Raw genomic sequence first — 26,547 nt, 5'->3', positions numbered from 1 at the left:
CAGCATGAAATTCTGGTTAGGATAAAAATCTGCACAGTCCCCACTCATCTCTGCTCTGCTGTGAGAGAGTTACACCAGCCTCAGTCTGAGTGAAAAGGATGAAGGTCCTATCTCACAGGGCTTCTCACTGACAGGTAAGATGGGACTATTCAATTAGAATTAGTAAGGTGGATTGAAACACATTGAATACATGAAAACTCATGAGTTAATAATGTTGGTTTTTAAAAGATCTTATTAATCACCTCTTGAAGTTGCTAGGGCACTAACTCATTATTCTAAAAACTGGTAAATAAAAGTGAAAAAAAAAGCATTAATCTTATCTCCCATGCAAACAGTATTTCAGGATAACCAAATGGCTAGTGAAAGAATGTCTTTCTTTAAAAATGTCACTAATTTGCAACGGCCAGTGAAATAGTGGATTTAAGCTATAATCATCAATGGCTGCTAAAAACATTAGGCAAAAAGCTAATGGGAGGAATTGTACAATATGTGGATTTGGCTGATATACTCTGAACCCACTAATCAATTTTAATACCACAAAAAAAGAGACAATAAAACATTATGAGCCTCTTGGTATAATGCAATAGATAATACCACCTATAAAGTTTTTCTGCAAAGAGATTGAGTCCAAATCTAATCAAGCAATTATCTGTTTACGGTAAATGCACAGAACAGAGGAAGATGATACAGGGGATGGAGGAAAATGCTATATAACACCAACAGATACAATCAGCAAAATCCACAGTGTTGGAAAGGAAATGATAACTAATTAATTAATTAAATGAGAAATCATTGCAGATTTCAAAGCTTGGATGTATTGTTTAAATGTGATGTATAAATCTTGTTTTAAATCATGATTTAAACAAATATACCGTTGAAAGATATTTATGAGGTAGTGGGGGATATTGCAAATCCTTGACTAGGTATTAGATGATAGTAAGGAATTGTTTTGTTTTTGTGTAAATGTTATGGTGATTATAATTTTCTTTCTTTTCTTTCTCTCTCTCTCTCTCTCTCTCTCTCTCTCTCTCTCTCTCTCTCTCTTTCTTTCTTTCTTTCTTTCTTATCTCATATCTCTGAGAAACATTCTGAAGTATTTACAGGCCTTTAAACCTGGTCAACTAGACTGTAGAATTGTCAGGGAGCGTCTACTTCCTCGTTTCTGAGGAAGACCGTCTATATTTGTTCTCCTTTCACTGTCCTACCATTCTATTGCATGGGTGGGTGGGAGGCAATGCCTTGTCTCTTTCACTTCACAGATCAACAGATTAAGAACAACCGTCATTCCCCCCACCCCCACCCATTCAGTTACTTGCTCAACAGCTCACAGAACTCGGGGAAACACTGACATGTGTTTACCAGTTTATTCCATAATAGAAGATATGACGAAGGACACAGATGAACAGCCAGGCAAAGAAATACATCAGGTGATAAGGTGAAGTTCAGGTGTGTTCCAAGCACAGGAGCTTCTGTCCCCATGGAGTTGGGATGTGACATCCTCCAAGCACGTAGATACGTTTACCAACCCAGAAGCTCTCTAAACCCTAAACTTTCAGGATTTTTACTGAACCTTCATGATGTAGGCATGATTAATTATTGATTCCATTTCCAGCCTCTCTCCTCTTTCCAGAGAATGGAAGAGTAGGACTGAAAATTCCAGGCTTCTAATCATGGTTTGGGCTTTCTGGTGAGCAGCCCCCATCTGAATGCCCAACAAGAGTCACCTCATTAAAACAAAAATATTATCACTCCAAAAATGATAGGGTCAAAGAGCATATATTAGAATGAAAGACGCTCCTAATGCTTTTATTCTTTAGGAAATCACGAGAGTTTTAGAAACTGGAGTCAAAGACTAATGTTAGAAGATTCTTCTAGCTCCCCTATTTAAAAGAATTTTAGAAGCTTTGTATCAAGAACTTGGATTTGAGACCAATTTTTTGTAAACAAAACAAAACAAAACTGAAAAGAGCAAAAATATCTCTCAAAATGGAAAAAGTTAAATAAATTATGCAGCCTTTAAAATTATAGTTGTAAATAATCCTTAATAGGATTTGAGAGCGCTCTTACTATGTTAAGGCAAACCATAGCGAGACATAAAAATATGTAAAAAGCGTAATTTCGAATGATTTGTTTCATTACTATGTTTTTAAAAAACAAAAGTCATAAAGATATGCAGGAAAAGATTGAAATAAACATTTCAAAATGCTATATGTTATGTCTGGTGGGATGATTCAATTTTATACTAAATGCTTTTTGGATTTTGTAAATTTTCTACAGTATTTTTCTAACCAGAAAAGAAAAATATATTGTAAAATTAACACCCCAAACATAATTGGGTATGAAATTGTCTCTAGCCAGGAACACTGCCTTGTCCATAGCCACTTCATGCTGTGAGCTGGGTGTTGTTTCTCTCTCTAGCTCCCTAGGGCTTTGCTTTCTGTAGCTATTAAAACATTCTGCTTTATATCATCCATGCCCTTACTCTTTTTTACATATCTTTCTCCATTAGGTTTGTCAAAAACCTTTGAGACTGAAAGGAGGGGTTTGTCAAGCCATATGTTGGCCAGAAAAAGGCACCACATACAGTTGTATTCACCTATCCCAGTTGTGGGCAACAGTCCAGAAATTTCATGTGAAAACAGAATGATATGGCATCTGATGCACAGCTATTCTTTCTAGATAGCTGCGTGAGAGTTGATTCGAAGTTTCAACATCCATTCAGGAATGAGAGCAGTCTTTTGTTGGTTCCAGCTCTGGCTGTTAACTGGCTAACTTCCCTTGCTCACCTCCCACTCTCCTGCCTGCTATAATTCAATTTAGGACAGCTCAGAATTTTTTTCTTGTCAGGTTAAAAACTCCTGAAAGGTAAGAATTTAACTGCGAATGCTGAGTAGCTCTTGGAATAGCATAATATCTTTGCACAAAGTAGATGTTTATGAGTTCCAGCCATATCCTTCGGAATTTACATTTGATTATTCTATCCACTGCTTGAATATTTTTGACTTCAGCTTTTATTCACAATATGCTCAATAAAATTCCTTTTATATAATCTCTTTGTTGTCCAGTTCAAATGTAGCCCTTTCTGCACTGGAAAATTACCCGACTTAATCATTATATGAAGCAATTCTACAGTGTATGTATTGCATTTCTGCAGCAAGCAGAAACCCATGTGCTTCATTCGTGGAGTTTGCCTTCATGGGGCTTTGGAAGTAAAAGTTGGTCTCTTATACCTTTAAATTTCACATGACATCAGCATATTATCATTTTTTGCAGATCCTAGTTTTAGGAAGATGTAAAATCAGTCTTCCAGAACTAATTCTGGTCATGGGTGAAACTGTGAAACACTGATAATTATCTTGGCCTTCTTCGACCTTCCTTACTGATCACTCTTCTCCACACTGAGGACTTAATTGCAAGCCAGAAGTGCTTTCCACCTGCCTGCAACCAAACCTTGTATATCTCTACTAAGGCAAAACCTTGAATTTAGGTATCAACATAAAGACTTCAGGTTGTGAAGAAGATCCCTCTCCTCCAAAATACTCAGATTTCATTAAAGGATCCTCTAAACATCAGTGTCTTAAAAACTCAGAGGGTTGAATTGTAGCAATGGAATAACTGAAAAGTGGAGTTTTTGTTGGACAAGTTACCCTGCTCTGTGCCCACATAATTGATTGTAAGAATGTTCACATCATCTATATGAAAATATTTTAACTTTGTATTAACAAATCGTAGTGACTTCCAATTGTATGACTATTCAACTTTATTAAGAACATTATAAAACCATACACTTAACAAAGGTATATTTATTTTTTACATAATATTTATTTCATTTTTCTTGGCTTGATTTTATCTAAAGCCAGGCTAATATCTTCCTCTAGGTACTTACTTGTATTTTATGTTCTTTAGATATGGAATTCCTTGGACAGCATGCAACATCCAATATTTATTGGCAATGCGTTTTTACGGACTATTAATGACATTTGGTAATAGTAAACTTCAACCCCATGACCCCACAGTTCCAGGGGAAGGAGTTGGTGGGGAGGACCTATACGAAATCACAAAAACATTAACAGTCAAGCATATTATAGATAATATCCATTCACTTTAAAGTAGCATTACATATGGATTCAGGAAGAGTTTTAAAATATTTATAGATCTAAAGAAAAGGGTCAGAGGCTGAACTGATCATGAAACATACTAGTTAGCTAATAGGGCAGCCCTAATTAATTTTCCATGCTTCCGGTACTATCTTTGGGTACTATCTTCAGACAGTATAATTTTAGTGACTAATTCAATCCTTTGAGAATTGATTAATCCTTTTAATTCTTTGGGGGAGGGATAGGCAAAAGTCAAGAGGCACAGCTCTTGTGTGAATATTGATTAAATATGGTAATCAAAGAAGTCATATCATTTTTATTTTTAAAAAATGGTTGAGATTTTATTGTATGTCTCCTAAGTGGAAGGCCTTTATATTTTGTATCCGTTAGTTCGAGTGTATATAATGAAGTCTACAGCTCCTTCGACATGACTTGTCAACATGTAGTTTATTATAGTAATTTCTAAATTGAGAGAAAAGATGTGGACCTAAACTCACTTCAGCTGATTCTGCGGGTTCGCATGAACAAAGATCTATCGTAACCTGAGAAACACAATGACAAAGAGTCAACCTGATAAACCAGGTTTAGTAAATCCAGTTCTGGATCATGAGAAATTCTACTTCCAAAAATACAAGCTACTAGAAGTTAAAATTTAATTATAGCAGTATCCTTATTAAAAAAAAAAAAAAGAAGCAGCAGCAGCAGCAGCAGCCAATTATTTGCGGGCATTGTGAATACTAAAAAATGTCTATACTTTATTCACGAATATTGACCCACTGGATCAAAGTGTTACTTCCCAGTCTAGGCTTTACAAATGTTTCTAGTACCTTTGTCCTAGCAAGTGTCCCTGTTCTTGCCCTGGTCCCATCATAATCACTACATCCTATTCTCTGAAAAGTTTTAATGATGAACCCCAAACCTCAAGGGTACCTGAAAGCTGTTATTAAATTTAAAATAGAGCCACCAAAACTCTTTGCAAATGACTTCTCTGATGGGAACAAATATTTCCAACCTGTATCAAGAAAGGAGTTCTCTTTTAGGTGCTGAGAGAAGAATGATAAAGGTGCTAAGTATATTGGTCAAGGTCATTTGGGAAAATTTTGTTTATTCTTCTGAGCCCCTGAGTCATCGCACATTATTACTGTACCTGTGGCATTATTAGCAATATAATCATTAACATTTTTTTTAAATACAATGTGTAGAACCCTCAACTCTAATGAACCTCAGATCATAACAATACCAGCTCAGCTACAAGTCTTCCCCAAAGTGGATCAAATCTACTCAAATATTTACTTAGTTTCAAAAAGCAGGAAGCCTGCAAATGTAGAGAAGCGCTGATGGTCCCCATGAAGAGCTCCATTGCCCATTCTCAGCCAAACTTCATCTCCTTTGGCCAGCTTCAGCACTGCATGGTTGCTGGATGTATCTGATTTCCCTTTTGTTTCATAGCTAGAAAGAAAAAAAGGTACAAACTATTTAGCCTTTGCAGTGGACAGCCAGCTCATTACCAGAATCTGTCCTCCCCTTCATGCCAAGACTCTCATGCATTTAGGTATAGTCCTGTGATTAAGCTCTTTAAATGGTATGTGAATAGAAATAATGTGCCATTTATAGGGTTGGCTGATACAACTCTCACAAACAGCCCTCCTTGTTCTTTCCTCATTATGGAAGTTATATGTTGAAGGCTGAAGATGTCTTGTAGACTATGTAGAAGAAAGCTCTTTCTTGTCCACCTTAACCTGAATAACCATTGTGGGCTACTCCATGAGAAGAAAAGGAATTTCTACTACGTTCAAGCCATTACCTTGGGCCAATGTCACAGTGGTTTAGTCTACCCTAAATAATTTAGAGTTGGGTACTAAAAGAGGGTGCTGTCATAACCCAAACTAAAATACAGATGCTCCTTGATTTATGATGAAATTATATCCAAATAAACCCGTCATAAATTGAAATATTATAAGTCAAAAATACATTTACTACATCTGAAACCATAAAACTCTTAGAGGAAAATATAGGTAGTAAGATCCTTGACATCAGTCTTGGCAATAACTATTTGAATTTGACACCAAAAACAAAGGTAACAAAAGCAAAAATAAACTAATGAGACTACATCAAACTAAAAAAGTTTCTTCACAGCAAAAGAAACCATGAACAAAATGAAAAGGCAACCTACTGAATGGGAGAAAATATTTCCAAATTATGCATCTGATAAAGGGTTAATATCCAAAATACATTTTAAAAAATTCTTACAACTTAACAGCAAACAACAGCAACAACAACAAAAAAATCAATCTGATTAAAAAATGGAAAGAGAATTTGAATAGACATTTTTCTAAAGAAGACATACAGATGGCCAACAGGTATATAAAAAAAAAATGCTCAATGTAATTAATCATCAGGGAAATAAAAATTCAAACCACAATGAGATATCGCCTCACACATGTTAGAATGGCTATTATCAAAAAGATAAGAAATAACAAAATTTGTCAAGAATGGGGAAAAAAGAGAACACTTGTATACTATTGGTATGAATGTAAACTGGCACAGCCAATATGAAAAACAGTATGGAGATTCCTCAAAAAATTAAAAATAGAACTAACATATGATTGAGCATTTCTACTTCTGGGTATTTTTAAAAGAAAATAAAAATACTAAGTCAAAAAGATACATGCATCCCATGTTCATTGCAACATTACTTACAATATCCAAGACATGTAAACAACCTAAGTGTTCATCAATGGATGAACAAATAAAGAAAATGTGGCATCTATTTATATATATTATTCAGCCATAAAAAAAGAAATCTTTCTATTTGCGACAATATGGATTAAGCTTGCGGGCATTATGTTAAGTGAAATAAGTCAAATACTATATGAGCTCACTTACGTATGGAATCAAAAAGAAAAAAAAAACAAGCTCATAGATTCTGTTAACGGTTCACAAAACCCAAACAAGCAGCATCTGGCCTCAGAGTGCCCCGCACCACTTGTTAAGCAGCCCCAAGCCCAGCAGTGGTAGTAGCTGGTCTTGGTTCACAGCTTAGCCTCTCCCAGGCACCTCCAAGCCCAGTGTGAGTAGAAGATGTCTTTATATCATTTTATGGCTCATGCCAGGTGGCCCTTGTCTGGGCACAGGTAGCAGCTGAATGGGCCTGCAGTGGGATTCCCTCCAAGGAGGACCCAGGGCTGACATGCCCAGTAGCTGGCTTCAGAATCTGCCAAAGCACCACCTAGATACCTCTACACATGATACACTAAAAGGTCAGACTGGGCAGGCACCAGAGCCCTACTAAAGTGAACCCTCCTCTATAGCATTGGCCCCTGCACCACAGCTTCTCTGCTATAGTCACTGGTCAGTCCTAATACCAATCAGTCTGAGAGTCAGTCCCTCCTACTGACATGCAAACAGTAACCAAGGCTCAACTACAACAAGATGGCACACACAACCCATACAAGAGACACACCTTGAGCACCCAGCTCAGGTGACCAGGGAGACTGCCACTGGGCCCCACAGCACATCTACTATATAAAGCCACTCAACTAAAACTGGGAGACTTAAGAGTCCTACCTAATACAAACATAAGACAAACAAACATGAAAAAAAATAGAAACAAACACGAGAAGGCAGCCAAAATGGGGAGACATAAAAAACATGTCCCAAATGAAAGAAGAGAACAAAGCCCCAGAAAAAGAACTAAACAAAATGGAGATAAGCAATCTACCAGATAGAGTTCAAAACACTGGTTATAAGGATGCCGAATGAGCTTAGGGAAAGAGGAGATGGATTTAGTGAGAACAAAGAGATAGAAAACATAAACACGGCAATAGAAAACATAAAAAAGAACCAATCAGAAGTGAAGAATACAATAACTGAAATGAAGAATATATTACAGGGGATCAACAGATTTGATGAAGCAGAGGATTGAATCAGAGATTTAAAAAAGAAGGCAGCAGAAAACACCCAAGCATAACAGCAGCAAGAAAAAACAACCCCTGGAAAACGAGAATAGTTTAAGGGGTCTCTGGGACGACATCAATAAAGCATACCAACATTTGCATCATAGGGATACCAGAAGGAGAAGAGAGAGAGAAAGGAATAGAAAACCTATTTGAGGAAATAAAGACAGAAAACTTCCCTGACCTGGTGAAGGAAATAGACCCACAAGCCCAGGAAGCACAGAGAGTTCTAAACAAGATGAACCTAAAGAGGTCCACACCAAGACCCATCCTAATCAAAATGCCAAAGGTTAAAGACAATGAAAACACCTTAAAAGCAGCAAGAAAAAAACACTTAAGTATCTACAAGGGAGCGCAGAAGACTGTCTGCTGATTTCTCAACAGAAACTTTGAGGGCCAGAAGATATTGGCATGAAATATTCAAAGTGATGAAAAGCAAGGACCTACAACTAAGATTACTCTACCTAGTAAGGCTATCATTGAGAAGAATCAAAGGACAGATAAAGAGCTTCTCAGACAATAAAAGGCTGAAGGAATTCATCACCACCAAGCCGGTATCACAGGAAATGTTGGAGGGACTTCTTTAAGAAGAAGAAGAAAAAGAAAAAAACAACAACAAAAATAAGATTAAAAAAATGAATGATAAAATGGCAATAACTACATATCTATCAGTAATTATTTTAAATATAAATGGATTAAATGTTCCAATCAAGACATAGGGTGGCTGAATGGATAAGAAAATAAAACCATACATATGCTGCCTGCAAGAGACTCACTTCAAATTAAAAGACACACAAACTGAAAGTAAAAAGATGAAAAAAATATTTTATGAAAATGTAAATTTTAAAAAAAAGCTGTTGTAGCCATATTTATATCAGACAAAAGAGACTTTAAAACAAACGCTGCGACAAGAGACAAAGAAGGGCCCAGGAATTCTACTCCTGGATATTTATCTGAAAAAAAGCAAAATGCTACTTTGAAGTAACATGTGTATTCATATGTTCATTGCAGCATTATTTACAATAGCCAAGATATGGAGGCAACTTGGGTATTCATCAGTGGATGAATGGAGAAAAAAGAGTGGTACATATATACGATCGAATATTAGCCATAAAAAGGAATGAAATCATGCCATCTTCAACAAAGTGGATGGACCGAGAGGATATTATGCTAAGTGAAATAAGTCAGAGAAAGACAAATACCATATGATTTCACTTATGTATGAAATCTGAAAGACAAAATAAATGAACAAACACAACAGAAACAAACTCATAGATACAAGAACATTTTGATGGTTGCCCAATGGGAGGGGGTTTGAGGAGATAGGTGGAAAAGGGGAAGGAATTAAGGAGCACAAATTGATAGTTAGAAAATAGTCATGAGGGTGTAAAGTATAGCACAAGGAATATAGGCAATGATATTGAAACTACATATGGTGTCAGGTATAGATTTATTGGGCAATCACTTCTTAAGTTATGTAAATGTCTAATAGCTATGTTGTACACCTGAAACATAATATTGCATGTCAACTATAATTAAGAAATTAAAAAATACATTTAAAAGTTTTTAAAGGCACAAACTTCCAGTTGTAAATAAATAAATCATGGGGGTGTATTGTAAGGCATAGTGACTACAGTTAATAGAATATTGTATTGAATATTCAAAAGTTGCTAAAAGAGTAAATCTTAAAAGTTCTCACCACAAGAAAAATAATTCCTCAAAGATACAAATATGGAATCATTATATAGTACACTTGAAACTAATGTTACATGTCAATTATACTTCAATAAAAAAAAGTTTTAAAAAATTGCTATTCTACCTAAATCCGTTGTTTTGGAAGGCTTTGTGGTAGCAACCATTGAGTTGGGAGAGAAAGGATGAAGGCAAAGCATCAAGGAACTAATATGCTGAAAAAACTATCCGTCTAAAAAATAACACTGGATGTAGTTTACTAACACATATAACTGACCAGTAGCAAATAGAGCAAAAGCCTGCTAAATTCCTAAGAAAATGGTATTATCTCCAAATTCAAAACTTGCCTAAAAAAGACTTGGGATGTTCAGCCAAATACTCTCAGTCCTCGAATTTGCACCAGCAGGAATAACCACAAAGTCATTCACAGATAACTTACCATCCGTTTAATTATGGGAAGGATGTTGGTTCTCTGTCCATCTCCCACATTCTAAGCTTCCATCGGAGAAGTCAAAATATTTCTTTTCAAAATAAAAAAATGTGGTGCTAGGTTGCTAGGATAAGTATCAGAGCAAGAGCACAGCCAAAAGAGAGGGACCCGTTCCCAACTTTAAACCCACCAGCCCACAGGGGTAGTAGAGACCATTGACAGGGCTGAAACCTAAGTAAAGAGGGCAGAAGAGCAGGAAAATGGAAGAAAAAGCTGAGAAAGAAGAAATAATGCTTTAAGAAAAGAATGTAAATGATTAGTTATGGGGAGTGTTGCTATGAAGTGGCTCAAGGCCTCAACCTGTTTACGCTAAGTTCATCAGGTTTATTTCTTCTTAATTAGTGATTATAATCTGGCCACACATTGGTGTTTGGAAGCTCTTGGTGATAACAGTGTCCATGTCAGGCTCTGTTGAATCCATCTACTGGCCATCCGTTGAGCCAACAATGGTGGCATGGATGTTATCTGTATTAGAAAAGGCCACCCACCTGTACATGCTGAAGACTGTATTGCCATTGTGCATGAGGTACACATACACTTCCTCGACATCCTCGTGCTTCATCATGCTGAAGGTAAAGAAATACACCCCTGAAAAAGGCAGGCATTTATTTACATTATATTAATACATTTTGCATTGAGGACCACGAGGTAACAGGGAGGTATGCCCCACGACTTCACATTTCTTTTGCTCATATTCCATGTGCTATGTAAATTCTTCTTGGCCCTTATTTGTACGAGTGCCTCTTGATCTGCTCTCACTTTCAACCTGTTTTAAATTTTTTTTGAGACTTTCTCAATGTGTACACTGTGTGTCCCTATTACAAACTCTTTGCAAAAAAGAGTTTGCCTTATTTTGGCTGTATCTCACTTGTCCCTGACACAGTGCTTAGGGCAAAGCACATGCTGTTCCTAGGTACAGATTATCATCAACACATACCACAGGACTCATATGGACAATGTACAGAGCCCTGCATGGAAGAACACATGGCCCTCTGTGGCCCAACAAAATGAGCTAAATATAACATTACAGTGAGCGAGTACACACTTGTCACAGATGTTAGTCAAGGATAAGAAGGTACGATAGCACAGATAAATTTTTATCACTTCTAAATAAATAGTTCCAGTAATTTCTCATGTTATTCATTGTAAGTAGATGAAATTATGTAAAGAAAGATACAACTTTGACTCAGCAGCATAATCTTGCTGCTAAATATGTGAATCTTTCTTATTTGAAAAAGACCAACATATTTTAAAAGATATGAATTTTCTTATAAGATTATAGAGCTCCTAATTGAAAGCAACTTAATATATTCTAAATGCCAGTGCAAAAAATATCTTCACTGGGTGATTGAGAAGAACCGAATAGTAGGGAGAAGAAAGAGAAGGAAAAGCTCAACTGCAAATAATCGTGGATTTGAGAGTGTGTTTTGGAAAATGAATGAATGTAAAGTATCAAACTCTTATTGATTTCCATGCTATATTTTTAAACTAATGGTCTCGTGTTGGTCTGTTTAACCTGCTATAGCAAAATACCACATATTGAGTAGCTTATAAACAATAGAAACTTATTTCTCATAGTCCTAGAGGCTGGAGGTCAGAAACCACGGTGCCCTCTTCCGAGTCACAGACTTCTGGTTGTACCCTCCCATGGCAGAGGGGCTAGGAAACCCTGTGGGGCCTCTTTTATGAAGGCACTGATCCCATTCACAAGGGCTCCACCATCATGATCTAATCACCTCTCAAAGGCCCCCACCTCCTAATCCCATCATTTTGGGCATTCGATTTTCAATGAATAAATTTTGGGGGGACACAAACATTCAGACCATAATAGATTTTGTGAGAGAAAAACCCAGAAACATTAAAAAAAAATGCTACATAGTTTTATGCTCTTCCAAAAGTGCAATCAAGTAAGATAAAAGCTGTAAGGGTATCATGTTGACTCATCTGCCTGAGTCAAGTTGAACCAAATAAAGAAGTATGATTATGCTTCATTTAGTGCCAGTCTTGCATATTCAATGTGTTGGAAATAAAGGAAATGATATAAAAATCAGTCGTGTTCATTCATAGGCCTAGAGACTGGTCTACATATGAAAAGTAAAAGTAGATCAAAATTAGAGGACTCAAAGAAAGTACTGTATATATGTTTAGTTTTTACATTTTATAAAACTTCTTATTAGATACACACACACATCAATTTTCAATGCCTCGGGAAGATGCAGCTGGAATCAAAATGACAGGAAAGGATATTAATTTTCATGAAAAAAAAAAAACAATGACTACTATAAAAAGATTGCAGGAGCATTTTAGAAAGAGCAGACTAAGAAACCAGATGGTGAAAAAATGAAATTCCTAGAGCCGGAAATACAAAAGAAAATATGTATTATATCCACATATGGTTTTCCTCTGCGAGGGAAGGTAATAAAACCAGAGACAACACACTTGCACTATGGTTTTCAGGTCTTTGTGTTACTGTAATTACAAAAATCAGGCTTCCTTGTCTCATCACTCCCAAATATGCTCATGTTCTAAAGTCTCCAGCATCTGTGAATGTTACCTTATATGGCAGTAGGGACTTTGCAGGTGTTACTAAATTCAGGATCTTGAGATGAGGAGATTATCCTAGATTATTCGGGTGGACTCAAGACTGTTCTTATAAGAGAGCCAGGGAAGTCAGAATCTGAGAAGAGAGGGTGATGTGACAATGGACACAGAGATCGAAGTGATGTGGCCAAGAGACAGGGAATGTTGGCGGCCTCTAAAAATGAAAATAGGCAAGCTCTGGAGCTTCCAGAGGAATTGACACTGCCTATATCTTGAGTTTAGCCCAGTTGGACTGATTTTGGACTCGACCTCCAGAATTGTAAGAGAATAATTTCATGTTGTTTTAAGCTCCTGGTTTGTGGTAATTTATTACAGCAGCAATGTAAAATGAAGAAGTGCTCAAAAAAAATTTTTTTTTTTAATTTAAAAAAAGGACCAGCGCTTCCTCGGGACGGTGGCAAGGATAGGATAGGGCTTTTCAATTCAGAGGTAACTATGCCCTCTTAGATATTATTTGATTTAGTTCAAATCAGAGATAATAATCTTAGTAACTATGGCCATCATTATTAAAAGTCTTTTTAGATTATAATTAATTTACTTTAAAATCCAACAGAAATCTGTACATGAGCTGCTTTTTAAAATTGAAATCAGAAAAAGTTCTCAACTCCCTGAGTGTTCTCCTTTCTTTGTTCCCTCCCTCTTCATCCTATCCTTTCCTTCCTTTCCTTCCTTCCTTCCTTCCTTCCTTCCTTCCTTCCTTCCTTCCTTCCTTCCTTCCTTCCTTCCTTCCTTCCTTCCTTCCTTCCTTCCTTCCTTCCTGATTGCTGGATTGACTATTTCGGTCATTCATTAATCTTTACAGCTCACCTGATACTGGGGCCCCAAATCTACCAGTCATGACATCAAAGAAGTTTCCGATGTTGGTCTCCACACTGCTGAAGATAATCCCACTGTTCTGATTGCTGAAGTGGGTTGCCAGGGAAGCCATGAATGCAATCTAAGGAAGGAGTTGACAGTGAATTAATAGGCAATCTATCTTTTTTTAAAAAATGAGATTTTTATACAAGTAAGTTTGTTTCAACATTATTTGTAACAGCAAGACAGGAAGTAACTTAACCACTAATCTATAGAGAATGAATTAAATAAATATGGTAATTTCTAACATTTTTATGCTATGTAGCCATTAAAGTGATCATAAATATCAACATTTCTGATCATGTGTTTCAAGAAACATTAGACTTTATAATGCTTTCTGAAATATTAAAATTCTATTATCAAATAATGTTGGGATTATTTTGGTGAAATCTTCCACTTATAGCTATTAAATGCATATTAGAATATTAAAGATCTGAGAAGCCCAGTAGCCAAACAACTTTTTAATTTTTTTTACCCCGTGTTAGTCTTTCCCCCAAAGATTTGTGATAAATATACATTTCATCTTCATCTCCTCCCAAGAGTGATCAAGGTATCTTTGTTATGTTAAAGATGTGACTTTTGCAAAGCAGCATAGGTAAGTTGGGGCAGGTTGCCAGTGGAGCCGACCATGTGATTAGAAAGTTGAAAGTTTCAGTTCCACCCAGACCGCCAACCTCTGAGAGGAAAGAGGTGTTGGAGATTGAGCTCAATCACCAAAGACTGATGATTTAATCAGTCGTGACTATGTAATTAACCCTCCATAAATACCCAAAAGAAAGGAGTTCCAGGGTTTCCAGATTGGTAAACACGAAGAGATTTGGGGACAATGGCACATATTCTCAGAGAGGGCATGGAAGCTCCACACCCTTTTCCTATACCTTGCTCTATGCATCTCTTTTGTTTTGATGTTCCTGAGTTATAACCTTTTATAATAAATCAGTGAAAAAGCAAGTAAAATATGTTTCTGAGTCTGTGAGCCACTCTGGCATATTGATCAAACCTAAGGAGAGGATTGTTGAAATCTTCCATCTATAGCTGGACAGTGACAACCTGGACTTGTAATTGGCATCTGAAGGGGGAGGTACAGTCTTGTAGGACTAAGTCCTTAACCTGTGGGATCTGATGACATCTTCAGGTAGTGTCAGAATTGAGTTGAATTGCAGGACATCGGCTAAGGTGGTGTTGGAGAATTGCTTGGTGATATGAGAAAAACCCACACATGGGAATTGTACCACCATTGAAGAGTCACATTTGAAAATCAGTGCCAATCCCCTGTCCAAATGAGTCATTGAAACTGAATGCGCATTAGATCTATAATTTCTTTAACCTGCTGGGATCATCTGTTTTCAATGAATAACAATCGTAGGGAGATAGATGAAAGGTCAAATAATTTGAAGTTCTGGAAGACTTGAGGGGAAGGCAGGTCTGAGAGAATCAACACAGAAAGGATCTTGACAGTCAGAAACACAGCATAGGGCATTGGATGCAGAAGGACGTCCCTATGGGTGACACCAGAGAAGGGATTTAAAAATAGAAATGAAGGGTCCCAGAAGTCACCCTCCTTTACAATCTGCCTGAGGCCAGTCTTCCCTCCTGTGTGATACTTCCTTTAAAACAGGTGAACATCGTACTCTCAAATGATTACGTTGTAGTTTTAGGGTCAAATAGTTAATGAAGCAAATTTAATAATTGCTTAAGGTGTTCTTCATTAAACAGGTTATTCCAAAGCCCCTTAGCCCGGGTACAACCATTCACAGGCTTGGGATTAGAGTTTCTAGCTTTGAGAGTGTCTATTATCCACCTTATTAGGTAAATTTAACTGGCCACGCAGAATATGTCTTCTTTCCTTTGTAAATTTATATTGGCACATGGATCTCAGGTTGCTAAAATTATTAAACAGCATTCATTTTAAAAGTTACAAAACCATAAAAGCAGTTAGAGTAATACACAGGACCTCTTAGTTTGCAATGCCCAGAAAAATGGTGGAATTTATCCATGGTCAAATGACGACTATATATGCCCAATTAAAAGGCAAAGTTTTTCCTCAATAATCTTTCAGACAAGAGTTGCTTTATATCTTAGTTTTTTAAAAGTCTCTTGTATTACTGTACATTTCCTCAATTTCTTTTAACCACAAGTTACTGTTTCAGGAAGACATACCAGCCAGAAACAACTTTAATATAAGCTACTAACTTTCACTGTTCACAGGAGTCCCTTAGAAGATCAATTTAAAAAATATTAGCCAAAAATAAAAGTAATCCAGTAATTTTCTTGGTGACCAAACTTCACATTTTATTTTTAAAAATTTATTTATTTAAATTAGTTTCAAGTATACAGTACATTTGTTAGACATCTATAAACTTCATAAAACAATCCCCCCAATTGCTCCCTCCCTTCCCTGGCCCTCCGCCTAGCCATCATATTAATGCTAACTACATTCCCTCTGTCATGCTCCCCATCACTGTGACCAACTATCAACTATTAATTTGTACTTCTTTAACCCTTCGCCCTAGTCTCCTAGCCCCCTAGAACTTCATATTTTCAAGTTTTACATGTTATGGGCATCAAAAATTTTGAAGAGCAGTTAAAAAATAAAAAATAGACAAATGAGTACTTAAGCTTAGGATAAAATGTTCAATTATAGCCTCATACATAGATTAAAAACACTTTAAACTAAAATGAATATAACCTGATCTGGAAATCTGTAGGTGGATAATTCAAAATAAAATGTCTCTAGTGATAAAAAAGATACCGATGAGAAAAATCGTGCCACAAAATCTGAGTTGATAGAAAGCAATATTTGTACATTAAAATTCATATACGCAATTTAAATATATAAATGCAATAAAATTAGAAAATAACTGGAATGGTCAAATGTCTACTTATAATATTTTATATATCCACAAGTTTATATATTCGAGTTGCCAGAAACCTTTTTATTTAATATGCTTTCTCATTTGGAAAATGAGAGATGAACTGCTGTTTGTGATTATCTTGTGCTTGATCCATTGAGGAGTTAAATTTCACCCTTCATAAGTTTCCCTTCTTCCTAAGGATGATTGCAAAGCACTCCAAACAGCACAGACCTCATGCAAACATCCTGTGCTACAGATGAACAAACTGAGGTTCAGGTTTACTCAGCATTGGTGAGCACATGAGGAAGCACTCAAGCCTTCTGACTCCTGGACCCTGATGATCAGGATAGTCTAGAAGTCACCTGGAGATGTGTTGAAGACAATTTACCTGTAGTTCTGGCGGAATCCCCGGGTAGCCCTTCTCTCCTTTGGGGCCATGCTGCCCCCGCTCCCCTCGTGGTCCCAGGTCACCTTTGTCTCCTTTCTCGCCTTTGGCCCCTTCATGGCCAGTAGCTCCATTATTGCCATTGTTCCCATGGTTTCCTTAAACAACCAGACATCATCGCATGAGAAAACCCAGTCACTCATACTCCCTGTCTATCTGTACATGTCTCCTTTCTTCAAACATGTACAAACTCAATTGTAAAGGGGGACCATTTGAAACAATCCCAAATACAGCCATGGAGGCATCATCAAATGGGATCTCTTTTAAATGGGACATTGAAAACAGCCTTAGATACTCTTAAGGCTCCAAAGCCTATTTTTCCTATAAAGCAAGACCTGGATGAAAAACATGTAGAAGACTGATTATCAAAGCATCATTTACAATAGCAAAGATTAGAAACCACCTAAATGTCCACCAAAATTGGATGTACTAAATGGTGCAACCCAGTAAATGATGTTTTATAGTCAACAAAAAGAAAGTTAAAGAAAAATATTTAATAACATTTAATAATATTCATGTTTTAGATAAAAAGGTTATGAATCAATAGGGATAATATGATACCACATGTGTGTACATATAATATTCAGAATACTATATGTGTTGTATGTATAATATCTAAAGGGGGAAAAAAACTAGAACAAATTACAAAACAATGTTTATAGTGTTTTTTTTCTCCCGAATGGATAGAATATGAGTGATTTTTGTGTCATTCTATATACTTTTCTGTCTTTTTAAAGTTTTTTTTTACGAATGACCTGTACCACTTTCATAGCTGGGGAAAAAGTAAAATCACTGATAAAAAATTATAATAATTTTGAAAGCATAATTTAGATAATGATTTTGACTATTTTAATCTAAGAGATAATTTCTATACCTTTTATTTTTCTATTTGTTGAATTTCAGGCCTCTTTGCTATTAATTTTGCCTGCTACCTTCGGTCAGGTCCTCATATCTGGCTTGCAATCTTTCTGCATAAATGAACTTTGACTCTGTTAAGAGGTTAATGTGCTGATGACAAAACTGTTCCTAACAGGAACTATTAGGCAAGGCCAACTCGCTGTGTCACTTCGGAAGAGTTTAGACCAGAGAAGAGTTTAGGAGGGTCTGAACATTCCCTACCCCTAACCACTTCACCTGCTGCCTGCTTCCCTTGATGTTCAATGACATAGATTTCAAGTCGGTAATCACAGTTTAAAGTCTAATGCAGCATTTTCTCATTTTAAATTTGGTTACATCTGAGAAGCCACTCAAAAGTATATTTAAAAAATTAAACCTCATTTGATATATGTTAACATCAATGGGATTACATCGGAGAAGAGCAAGTAGAACTTTGGCCAAACCCCGATAAAAGGTCCTATCCCCAGAAATTGACCTGGGGAGAAGGAAGACTATTAAACGCCCAGATAGATTTGGAAGTCCTAGGATGGAGGGACCTGGGTTGTCCTTTCCTTGGTGATTCATGATGCCAGCAAGTTATCCAAATCCCGAAAGCCTGGGACACCATTCAGTAGAGTAGGGATGGCTGAATGGTGGGTCTACAGGGGCACAATAGAGCTCTCTAGCATTCCTCATGCCACCAGATGGTGCAGGAGTGCAAACATGTTCCCATAAGCCCGAAAGAGACATAAAAACCAACTGAGAGAAAGCCGAACAGGAAAGACTCTGAGGTCTGGGGGACAAAAATTTAACTGGACCGAGAATCTGAAAGAAGCATGGGTAGCTCTGTGAATGACACCATGGAGATACCTATAACCCAGACCAGTAAACTCCTCTCTTTCACACTCTCACATCATGAATTCCCTGATAGTTGGATATACTGTATTGCACGGACTACGCTAAAATCAGATAGTTCTACACTCTGTGCTGGTGAGCAAACTCCCAGCCTGTAAATCTGGTGTCCCAGTGTGACTAATGCCTGTAAGATCCTTTGTGTGGTATAGATAATAAATATTATAGGGTTTATAGTGTTCCACCTAAACTGTCTCTATAAGCCCAGTCTACCCCAACTCTCTTTTGGATTTTCCACACATACACTTTGGATAACACACAAGTGATCTCAAATTAGTTAGTTTCACCCCCGGCTCATATTTTGGCACAGTCTGTAATTAGACTGGCAAAAGTGCATCTCTCTCATCCTTACCTGGAATGCCAGGGGGGCCAGGAGGTCCAGGCGGCCCTTGGTAGCCTCGGAAGCTATAATCTCCATGACAACACTTGCTGCAGTCTGGGGGCAGTCCACCGGTTGGTGGAGACTTTAAAAAGATACAAAGATAAGTTTCAGAGAAAGGTATTTGTGAGTAATTAAGACTTTTGAATTTCCTCTGGCCTTGTTCCCTAGGTAAATTTAACTCTAAACAACCCAAAACAACATCAGAAAAGATGATGTGGGGTGGGGATGACAATGGCAAAAGAGTCAGAGAGTAGCTGAAGTGAACCAACGATCAAAAGGAAAAGGAAACAAGAGAGTCAGTAGAAGAACATGCTTTTTGGGAAGGAGCGTGAGTGGGTGGGGGAGGGGGGCAGTATTCCTGAGACGTGTTCTGCTGCCGCTACTGATGATAACAGAAGAACCTCCAAAAGTGAACTTAGAAACATTCCCTTTCATTCCCAGCTGTCTGAATCCTCGCATGTAACTAGATTGAGTAGACGGTCCTCAAACGATAAGAATTATCAACTTCCAATACAGGTATTAAGACTATCTATGATTCATAACATTGGGTTAAGAGTTCTTAGGAATTCTGAATGATAATATCACCTTTTCACACAGCCATGACACAACTCAAATTATCTTAGGAAATTAAAGAAATGAAGTATTAGTCTAAGAATGTTTATCAATTATCTTGTTTTAAGTTTGGTTTCATTTGAGAAGCCACTCAAAAATATTTTTAAAATATTAAACTGCAGCTGATAAATATTCATATCAATGGTGGTACGTCAGAGAAGTTGTTTTTCTAGAAACAATTTTAACTTCCTATTAAAAAGTATTTAACATGATTTTCTATTTTATATTCCACTTCAAAATTTAAATTATCACCTTGTTTAAACCATATTTAATGAACACTTAAAGGGCACTAAATGAATTCATATAAGACACTGAGTTAAATGCTTATTTATTCAGAGATAAAATTCTAAAATTTGTGCTTTCACTTCAGGGAGCTAGAGAGCTGGTTGAAGCTGACTGGAGGAAGAGTCAGAGTTGCTTATAAAATGTGGAGTCTCGTCTAAATTGGCAACTTGCCTTTTAATTATGTCATACAAAATACTTGTGGAAACTTTCCTAGACACCAATTGTAATTTAACATTTTCTTGAAAACAGCATGTTGTTGCTAAGGGATTCATGTAAAAAAAAAGGAAAAGAGGGAGGGAAGAAGGAAAGAAGAGAGAGAGGAGGAGAAAGGGAGCGAGAGTGGAAGAAAGGAAGAAAAATATAAAGTTCATGTTTTCTCTATCGCTAGAAATCCAAGCAGAAGAGTAGGTCGAAGCTTCACATTGCTGGACATTTAGGCTTTACTTTTTTATTAAATCAAAAATGGGCTTGGATTTTTTCCTCACTCTCTCATTCCTTTTTCCTAAAGGTTTCCACCAAGCTATTTGGGGAAAATACAGAACAGTGTCTGTAAGTCCGGGCATTCTCCTGAAGCAGCTCAAAGCTCCTCTTGAGTGATCAGGTGTTAAATGATTGGGAGCTAGCTCTTGGTCTAGGCTTCAGTCCACCAGACTCAACCATGTACAGATATGAAAACCTATGAAAAACTTTTTTGAAACTGAAACTAGCAGAAGAAAAGAAAATCAGTGAAGTAATTGGTTTGAGACAAGGGTTTCCAGACACTTGGGAAGTCAGACACCACGGCACCACCCAACTTTCTAATCCAAAGATGCAATCTGAGAAGTAAGTATTCCATAATTTCCTGGTGTCATTTTGTTAATGTGAAAGAAAGCTCTTAAAGTTCCAAGAAATCTAGGACTCTTCTAAAAATGGATTTTAGAGAAGAATGGGTGGGGGTGCGGGGGTGGAGGGCGGGGAGAGAATCATTTGTTTAAAAATAGAATTGAAATACTGAGATGTTACGAATGTCAGAAAGATGACTGAACAGGAATCTGAACTCCCAAACTTTCATCTCAGTTCTGTGTGACTCTAGGAAGTCATTTTCCCCCCGACGTCATTTTTTATTTATTTATTTTTTTGTCTACTTAATTAGAGGATTGGGCAAGATGGTCATGAATTTCCTTTCCAGCTCTAAGATGCAAACAAAGATATTAAAGCCTTTGCCAAAGCCTCGGATAATGACTTAGAAAGATTTTATTTTAAAGTCTGGCACCTAGGCATGAGGAGATGAGGTTGCTCAGTATCGGAGCTAACTGGAATGGGGCGCATGTCCATGCTACCTGGGGCACTTCCAGAGCATAGAACTGCCACCAAGACAGGGAGAAAGCTCTGGTTACCACTAGTCAGGCACCTTCTGAGAACCCTTGTGCAACATTTCACATGTTCCTCCCCTGGCCTTGTCTTTCAAAGTTCAGTCAAGTGGGACAGATTTAGTGAGCCTTTCGATATAGTCTTAGAATGAGTTGGCAGGATGTGTTAATTGAGAAGTTTTCTCCTAGGTAAGGGAGAATTACATATTAGGCAGTTACTGTATATCACCCTCTTAAGTTTATCAACTCCTTTTCCAAAGGTAAGTCAAATTTGAACACCAAGGACATGCAAACGAGCAACACGAGATGAAGAAGGTGACTCTAAGATAAGTACCATCCATTTTATAGATGGAGGCCTAGGAGCAGCTACTCAGAACTGAGCTCTACTACCAGGAAGTAACTTCTAGGAAGTAGGAAGAAGAAGAGATTCATAAAGGTGAATGATGAAGAGCTACAGAGAAGAAAATGCCAAAGAGAGCCCCGGTCTGCTTGCCGCCATCTCTGCGCACACTCCTATCTATCACAAACCCTGTGGCAGAGTCATCTAAGAGCACAAAGTTGACCACCTCACTGCCCTGCTATAAGGAAACAAGCAAAACTTTTGCTGGCAAAGTAAGATCTCACCAGACAACAGAATTCTCCAACCTGGTCCTAAAATCATCCCCAGTCTTCCTCTCACACCTCAGGAGCCTCAGTCACACCCACTCCTCATGGGCCCTCTCAAGTCTCTTTGCTGTGGCACATATCATGTTATTTCTTCCATGCATAGTCATCATTTTGTCTCGTCTTTGAGATCCAGCTTAGCGGTCACCACCACTCTGACATTTTTTTCCCCAACTGCCTTCTGCGCATTGACTTTGTTACATGGTATTTAAATAGCCCCATTGGAACCTTCAGTACTGTTCAGAGATAGGAGCTTGGTCATATTTATACCCATTCCAAAGCTTGGCGCATAGTAGAAGCACAGGATATGATCAGTGAAAGAACAAATGAGGCAAAGGGAGAATTAAAATATAAGAAGAAAAGTAGGGGAAGTGAGGAAAGAAAGAAAAACACAGTCCAATCTAAAATTCAATGTGCGTCTCCATATCCACTGGCAGACGAGTTGTCTTGAAAACTTCTGGAACAGGGGTCCCCAACCCTCCCCCACCCGGGGCCATGGACCGGTACCAGTCTGTGGCCTGTTCGGAACCGAGCCCCAGAGCAAAAGGTGAGCAGCAGGCCAGCAAGCGAAGCTTCATCTGTATTTGCAGCCACTCCCCAGCGCTAGCATCACTGCCTTGGCTCCGCCTCAGAGGCATTAGATTCTCATAGGAGGTCCCTGGTGCCAAAAAGGCTGGGGACCGCTGCTCTCGAATACCAAGGACTAAATCTGAGTATCCAAATCTCCTGTTGGGGTTTGTTTGGAAATACTTCAGGAACCTGGAGGAATTTAAAAGCCCCTCTCAGCTTAAAAAACAGCCAGAAATTAACTTCTTTCTGTTCCCCTTCCCCAACCTCCTCCCTGCGCCCCCCCCACCCCACCGCCCTCATTTGATGCTTAGGGGGACAAGAAGGTGGAGTGGAATAGAAATTAATTTGGAAGTTCAGTGGCCTGCTAGGTGTTAGCTGCCAAGAAATGATGACCAATGACAGTCTACATCTGTCTGCTGCCTGTGGAGGTTCACACTGTCATAGCCAGGAAGGATCCAGCAAAGACCTCATCTATTGAAAAGGAAAGTCCAGATCAGGGCTTGGACAAGAGTGAAAACATCTTCATCACTATGGAAAACACAAATTAGCATCCATTACCCTTTGGCCAAAAGATTGTCAAACAAAAGGACAATCTCTGAAAGTGGCTTTCAAAAAAAAAAGAAAAAAGAAAAAAAAAGAGTGTGCCTTTAAAGGTTATCATTTCTTCTGTGGCTCCTTAGAGAAACAATTTTTTATTGACACAGGCCCACAGAACAGTTTGGGCAACTGCAGCGTGTGGAAGAATTAGAAATTCCAGGTCAGTCTCGGATCTACTGTGACTTCTGTGTGAGATCTTGGTCTGATCAGATCACCAGCCTCAACCCAAACTCCCATCTGTGGTTAGAGGGGTTAGATATCAACTGCAGCTGATTTTTGGGGGCCTACTTAATGCACTGAAGCAGTCAGTTTTTGCAGTAAACCTATTTTTCAAAGATTATATACTTCAAAGTAACTCTCCTTGACCCTTCATCTGATTTCAGCATGCTTGATACCTAGAAGGTAAACCAAAATCTCTTTCTTCCTTATGTTATACACTTTAAACCGATATAACATTATATGTCAATTATACCTCAACTAAAGAATTCTAAAATATTTTTTTTTTAAATGAAGACATTAAAAAGACTTTCTTCTGGTTCTTAATGGTTTAAATTACATGGAGTTTCACTAGTTTGCCATTCACTACACTGAAACTTTAACACACTCCCATACTGCCCTAAAAGAGTTAAAGATCTTTCCTTATTGCTAAGCTTATACTCTGAGAAATAAATCAAGTCCTGGTATTATCAGGCATTAAACCATATAAAAAGCTTTGCATTTTAAATACATAGTCTTTTCATTTTGTTTTGTTTCAACTCTTTGGTCGTTTTTTTAAACAGGCTGAGCATGGAAACTTAGCAACCTAGAATGCTATAAATCAAATCAACAAGCCTGGCACAAACTGTCACAGTAAACTGCAAGTCAAAGTGAAAAACTCAATGGGCAGCTTCTCCCTGCCGGGAAGGATTAAGGAAGCTTAATTCTCTAGTGATCTGCAAATGATTATCTACAGCCATTCTGCAAAGGTCAGCACTCCTTCCTGCACCGACAGAAGAAAGGCGAGGAGATGCTACAGCCTGTCTTTACCCCAGCACACCCACGCTACCTCTGCTGGTTTTCCAACCGAGACCCGCAGTCCCCCGGGTATCCATCCCAGAGCGACCCAGAAAGAGACCCCCGAGCAGCTCAGCAAACTTCTCAAAAGCATTCATCCCCAGAATCACAGCAGAAAAGAGCAAGAACAGCAAAACTCATGAAGCTTTCACAGCAATCCTTAGAAGAGAATTCTAAGTACCTGGCCCCAGAACGGGGTGATCTGGGCTAGGTCATCTACCTCGGGGTGCGGTAGCTCATCTGGTCTCAGGGATTTTAGGTCTGTAGAAGTGTTATTATCCACAGTCCCAGTTTTAGGATGGCTCCGCTCTCTCACTTTCTCCCTCCTGGAGCCGCTATGGACAGTCTGCTGGTGGCTTTGCACTATTCTCGCCACCACTTTATTAGCTCTTCCGCTCACCTCCATGTATTCATCTTGACACAGGCAAAATGGGAGGAAAAATAAAGCCAGCAGGTGCCAACAGACGAGCTGCCCCAGCATGATTCTCGACGGAGCCACAGAGCGTCCTGGAGAAGACGGCTGGGGCTCCAGGCGCCGTGGTCTCCTCGGGCGAGTGCCAGAGCTGGAGACAGGGCTGCAGCCAGCCGGGTGGTTTTTATACTTTGGTGTGTAATAAATAAGGCTGCAGGCACGCCAGAGGGAAAGCGGTCCTCCTCCCCAAGCAGAACGGCCCATTCATCACTTTCCCACATCACAGACACAACGGATTTGTGTGCACAGCTCCCAGTTGGTGGGGTTCATAAATGTCACACCTTGGCATGTTTTTTTGTCAAAGTGTGAAGAAAACATATGCGACCAACTGGAAACAGGGAGCATGTGTCCAAGCGTTTGCTTTTGTGATTAGATATGGAAAGGCGGTGCCTCTGCGGTCTAAGATGTCTTTTGGAAAAACTGACCCTCGGGCTTGCCAGGAAATCTGAGCTTAACTGCAACAATTCTGTCTGCAATGGCAATCGGGGGAGCTCCCGCTGCACAGCCACCATTTCCCCCCCGTGCCCGGCTTAGCGTAACTCATTTCCCCTTCCACACGCCAGCAGCAGGAGGCAGCTGGGTGACTCCAGAACATGGAGCCGGATTCAGGTGCAGAGTCTCCGCGTTTAGCAAACACCTTTCCCAGTCCTCCGTTTTATTTCCTAGCCCCTTGAGTTTCCAAAAGCCAAAGTTTAAATAAAGTTAACCAAGCCACTGATCACCAGACAAAGATACAATGTCCTGTTTCCTGTTAGAAGAATGTTATTTGTCTCTGGCTACTCTTCCTTCTGACATAGTCTTGATTGAAATTGAAGAAATGGAAAGCGACAGACCAAACACACTGCTCCGAGTAGTTCAGGATGGAGAGAATTCTCATTTCCTTTATTTTGCTCGCTAGACTTTCATTAATTCAGCCAAAGAGCATTCCTAATGTCTTTGTGATAATAAATTAAGAGAATTTACACAGGCTTGTCATTAACAATCGCTTCTATTTACATATCAATTCATTTACTATTACTTCATTCACTCACATAATATAAATTCACTGGCCTTCCCCCAGGAAGACTGAAGAGGCTCCGGGACTGAAAGGGGCTGGATGAGTCGCAAGTGTCTGAAGCTAAGTGGACAAGGGTAGCACTGTGAGAAAGCCAAAGCCCGGAGAAGCCAGGCGTGTCAATGATGCAACAGAGCAGCTGGAGGGAAGGAAGAGGCAGAAGACTGCTCTCAGCTGCCCCTCTCACTCAGCAAAAGGGCCTGAGGACCAGAGCCATCTCCTGGAGCAAGTTGCGTCACTCCTGCAATTGTCAGAACAGCTGCCTCCAGGGCCCACATTTATACATTGAAAGGATTTGGTGCTGGGAATGGAGTCAGAGAGAGAGAGATTCTGTGAAATAAAAGCTCTCCAGTTCACAGAGAGGCCTTCGGGGCCTTAAGAGTCATGCTTGAGTATTCACCACGACTTCACGCAAGCAGTTCCTATCTAAAGAGGTCTACCCTTAGGTGTCCAAAATTTGCTCATTGTGTTCTGTGCTGAGCACTCTTAGGCAAATATCCCTGTGGAGAGCAGTACATCAGGCTGTCATCTGGCATTAGCTCTTACTGAGGTCTTCGTAAGAGCCGTGGAGCTGGAGACTAGGGAAGCATAGCACACCCAGGTCTTGTGAACAAGCAAGTAGATGGAATATTGCTGTGGGAGAAAAGGCCCAGAGCAGTGTCTCAGTGGGGATACCCTGTCATCAGGGAGGTCTGAAAACAATTTTACGGGGAGACCACAAGGCAAGAAGT

General features: G+C 38.7%; 1 protein-coding gene across 5 annotated transcripts; it reads right to left on the bottom strand.

Moving 5' to 3' along the window:
• Positions 1–3,752: 3,752 nt before the first annotated feature.
• C1QTNF3 (C1q and TNF related 3) lies at positions 3,753–24,910 on the bottom strand. Of its 5 annotated transcripts, none has more exons than XM_016121992.2 (7): positions 24,472–24,865; positions 19,132–19,243; positions 16,935–17,089; positions 13,644–13,773; positions 10,724–10,823; positions 5,391–5,546; positions 3,753–4,045 (listed from the first exon to the last, which is right to left on the bottom strand). In XM_016121992.2, the coding sequence occupies exons 1-7, from the start codon at positions 24,769–24,771 to the stop codon at positions 3,997–3,999; spliced, it is 1,002 nt and encodes a 333-aa protein (XP_015977478.1). In that variant the 5' UTR covers positions 24,772–24,865; the 3' UTR covers positions 3,753–3,996. The 5 variants fall into 5 exon arrangements, with proteins under 5 accessions (XP_015977478.1, XP_015977473.1, XP_015977476.1 ...); XM_016121987.2 differs by having other exon boundaries at positions 24,511–24,865; XM_016121990.2 differs by having other exon boundaries at positions 24,691–24,865.
• Between the last annotated feature and the right edge of the window lie 1,637 nt (positions 24,911–26,547).

The sequence above is a fragment of the Rousettus aegyptiacus genome, unplaced genomic scaffold, assembly GCF_014176215.1.
Source record: "Rousettus aegyptiacus isolate mRouAeg1 unplaced genomic scaffold, mRouAeg1.p scaffold_m13_p_8, whole genome shotgun sequence".
Classification (NCBI taxonomy): domain Eukaryota; kingdom Metazoa; phylum Chordata; class Mammalia; order Chiroptera; family Pteropodidae; genus Rousettus; species Rousettus aegyptiacus.
This window is presented reverse-complemented; position numbering and strand designations above follow the sequence as displayed.

Bases quoted from the DNA above. Each gene is read 5' to 3' on its own strand.
- C1QTNF3 (XM_016121992.2), bottom strand. From the start codon at position 24,771: ATGCTGGGGCAGCTCGTCTGTTGGCACCTGCTGGCTTTATTTTTCCTC. The intron at 19,244-24,471 runs GTACTTAGAATT...ATCTTTTTAAAG, and splicing joins TCACCCCGTTCTGGGGCCAG to TCTCCACCAACCGGTGGACT. The intron at 10,824-13,643 runs GTGAGCTGTAAA...TGCCTTTTTCAG, and splicing joins ATTTGGGGCCCCAGTATCAG to GGGTGTATTTCTTTACCTTC.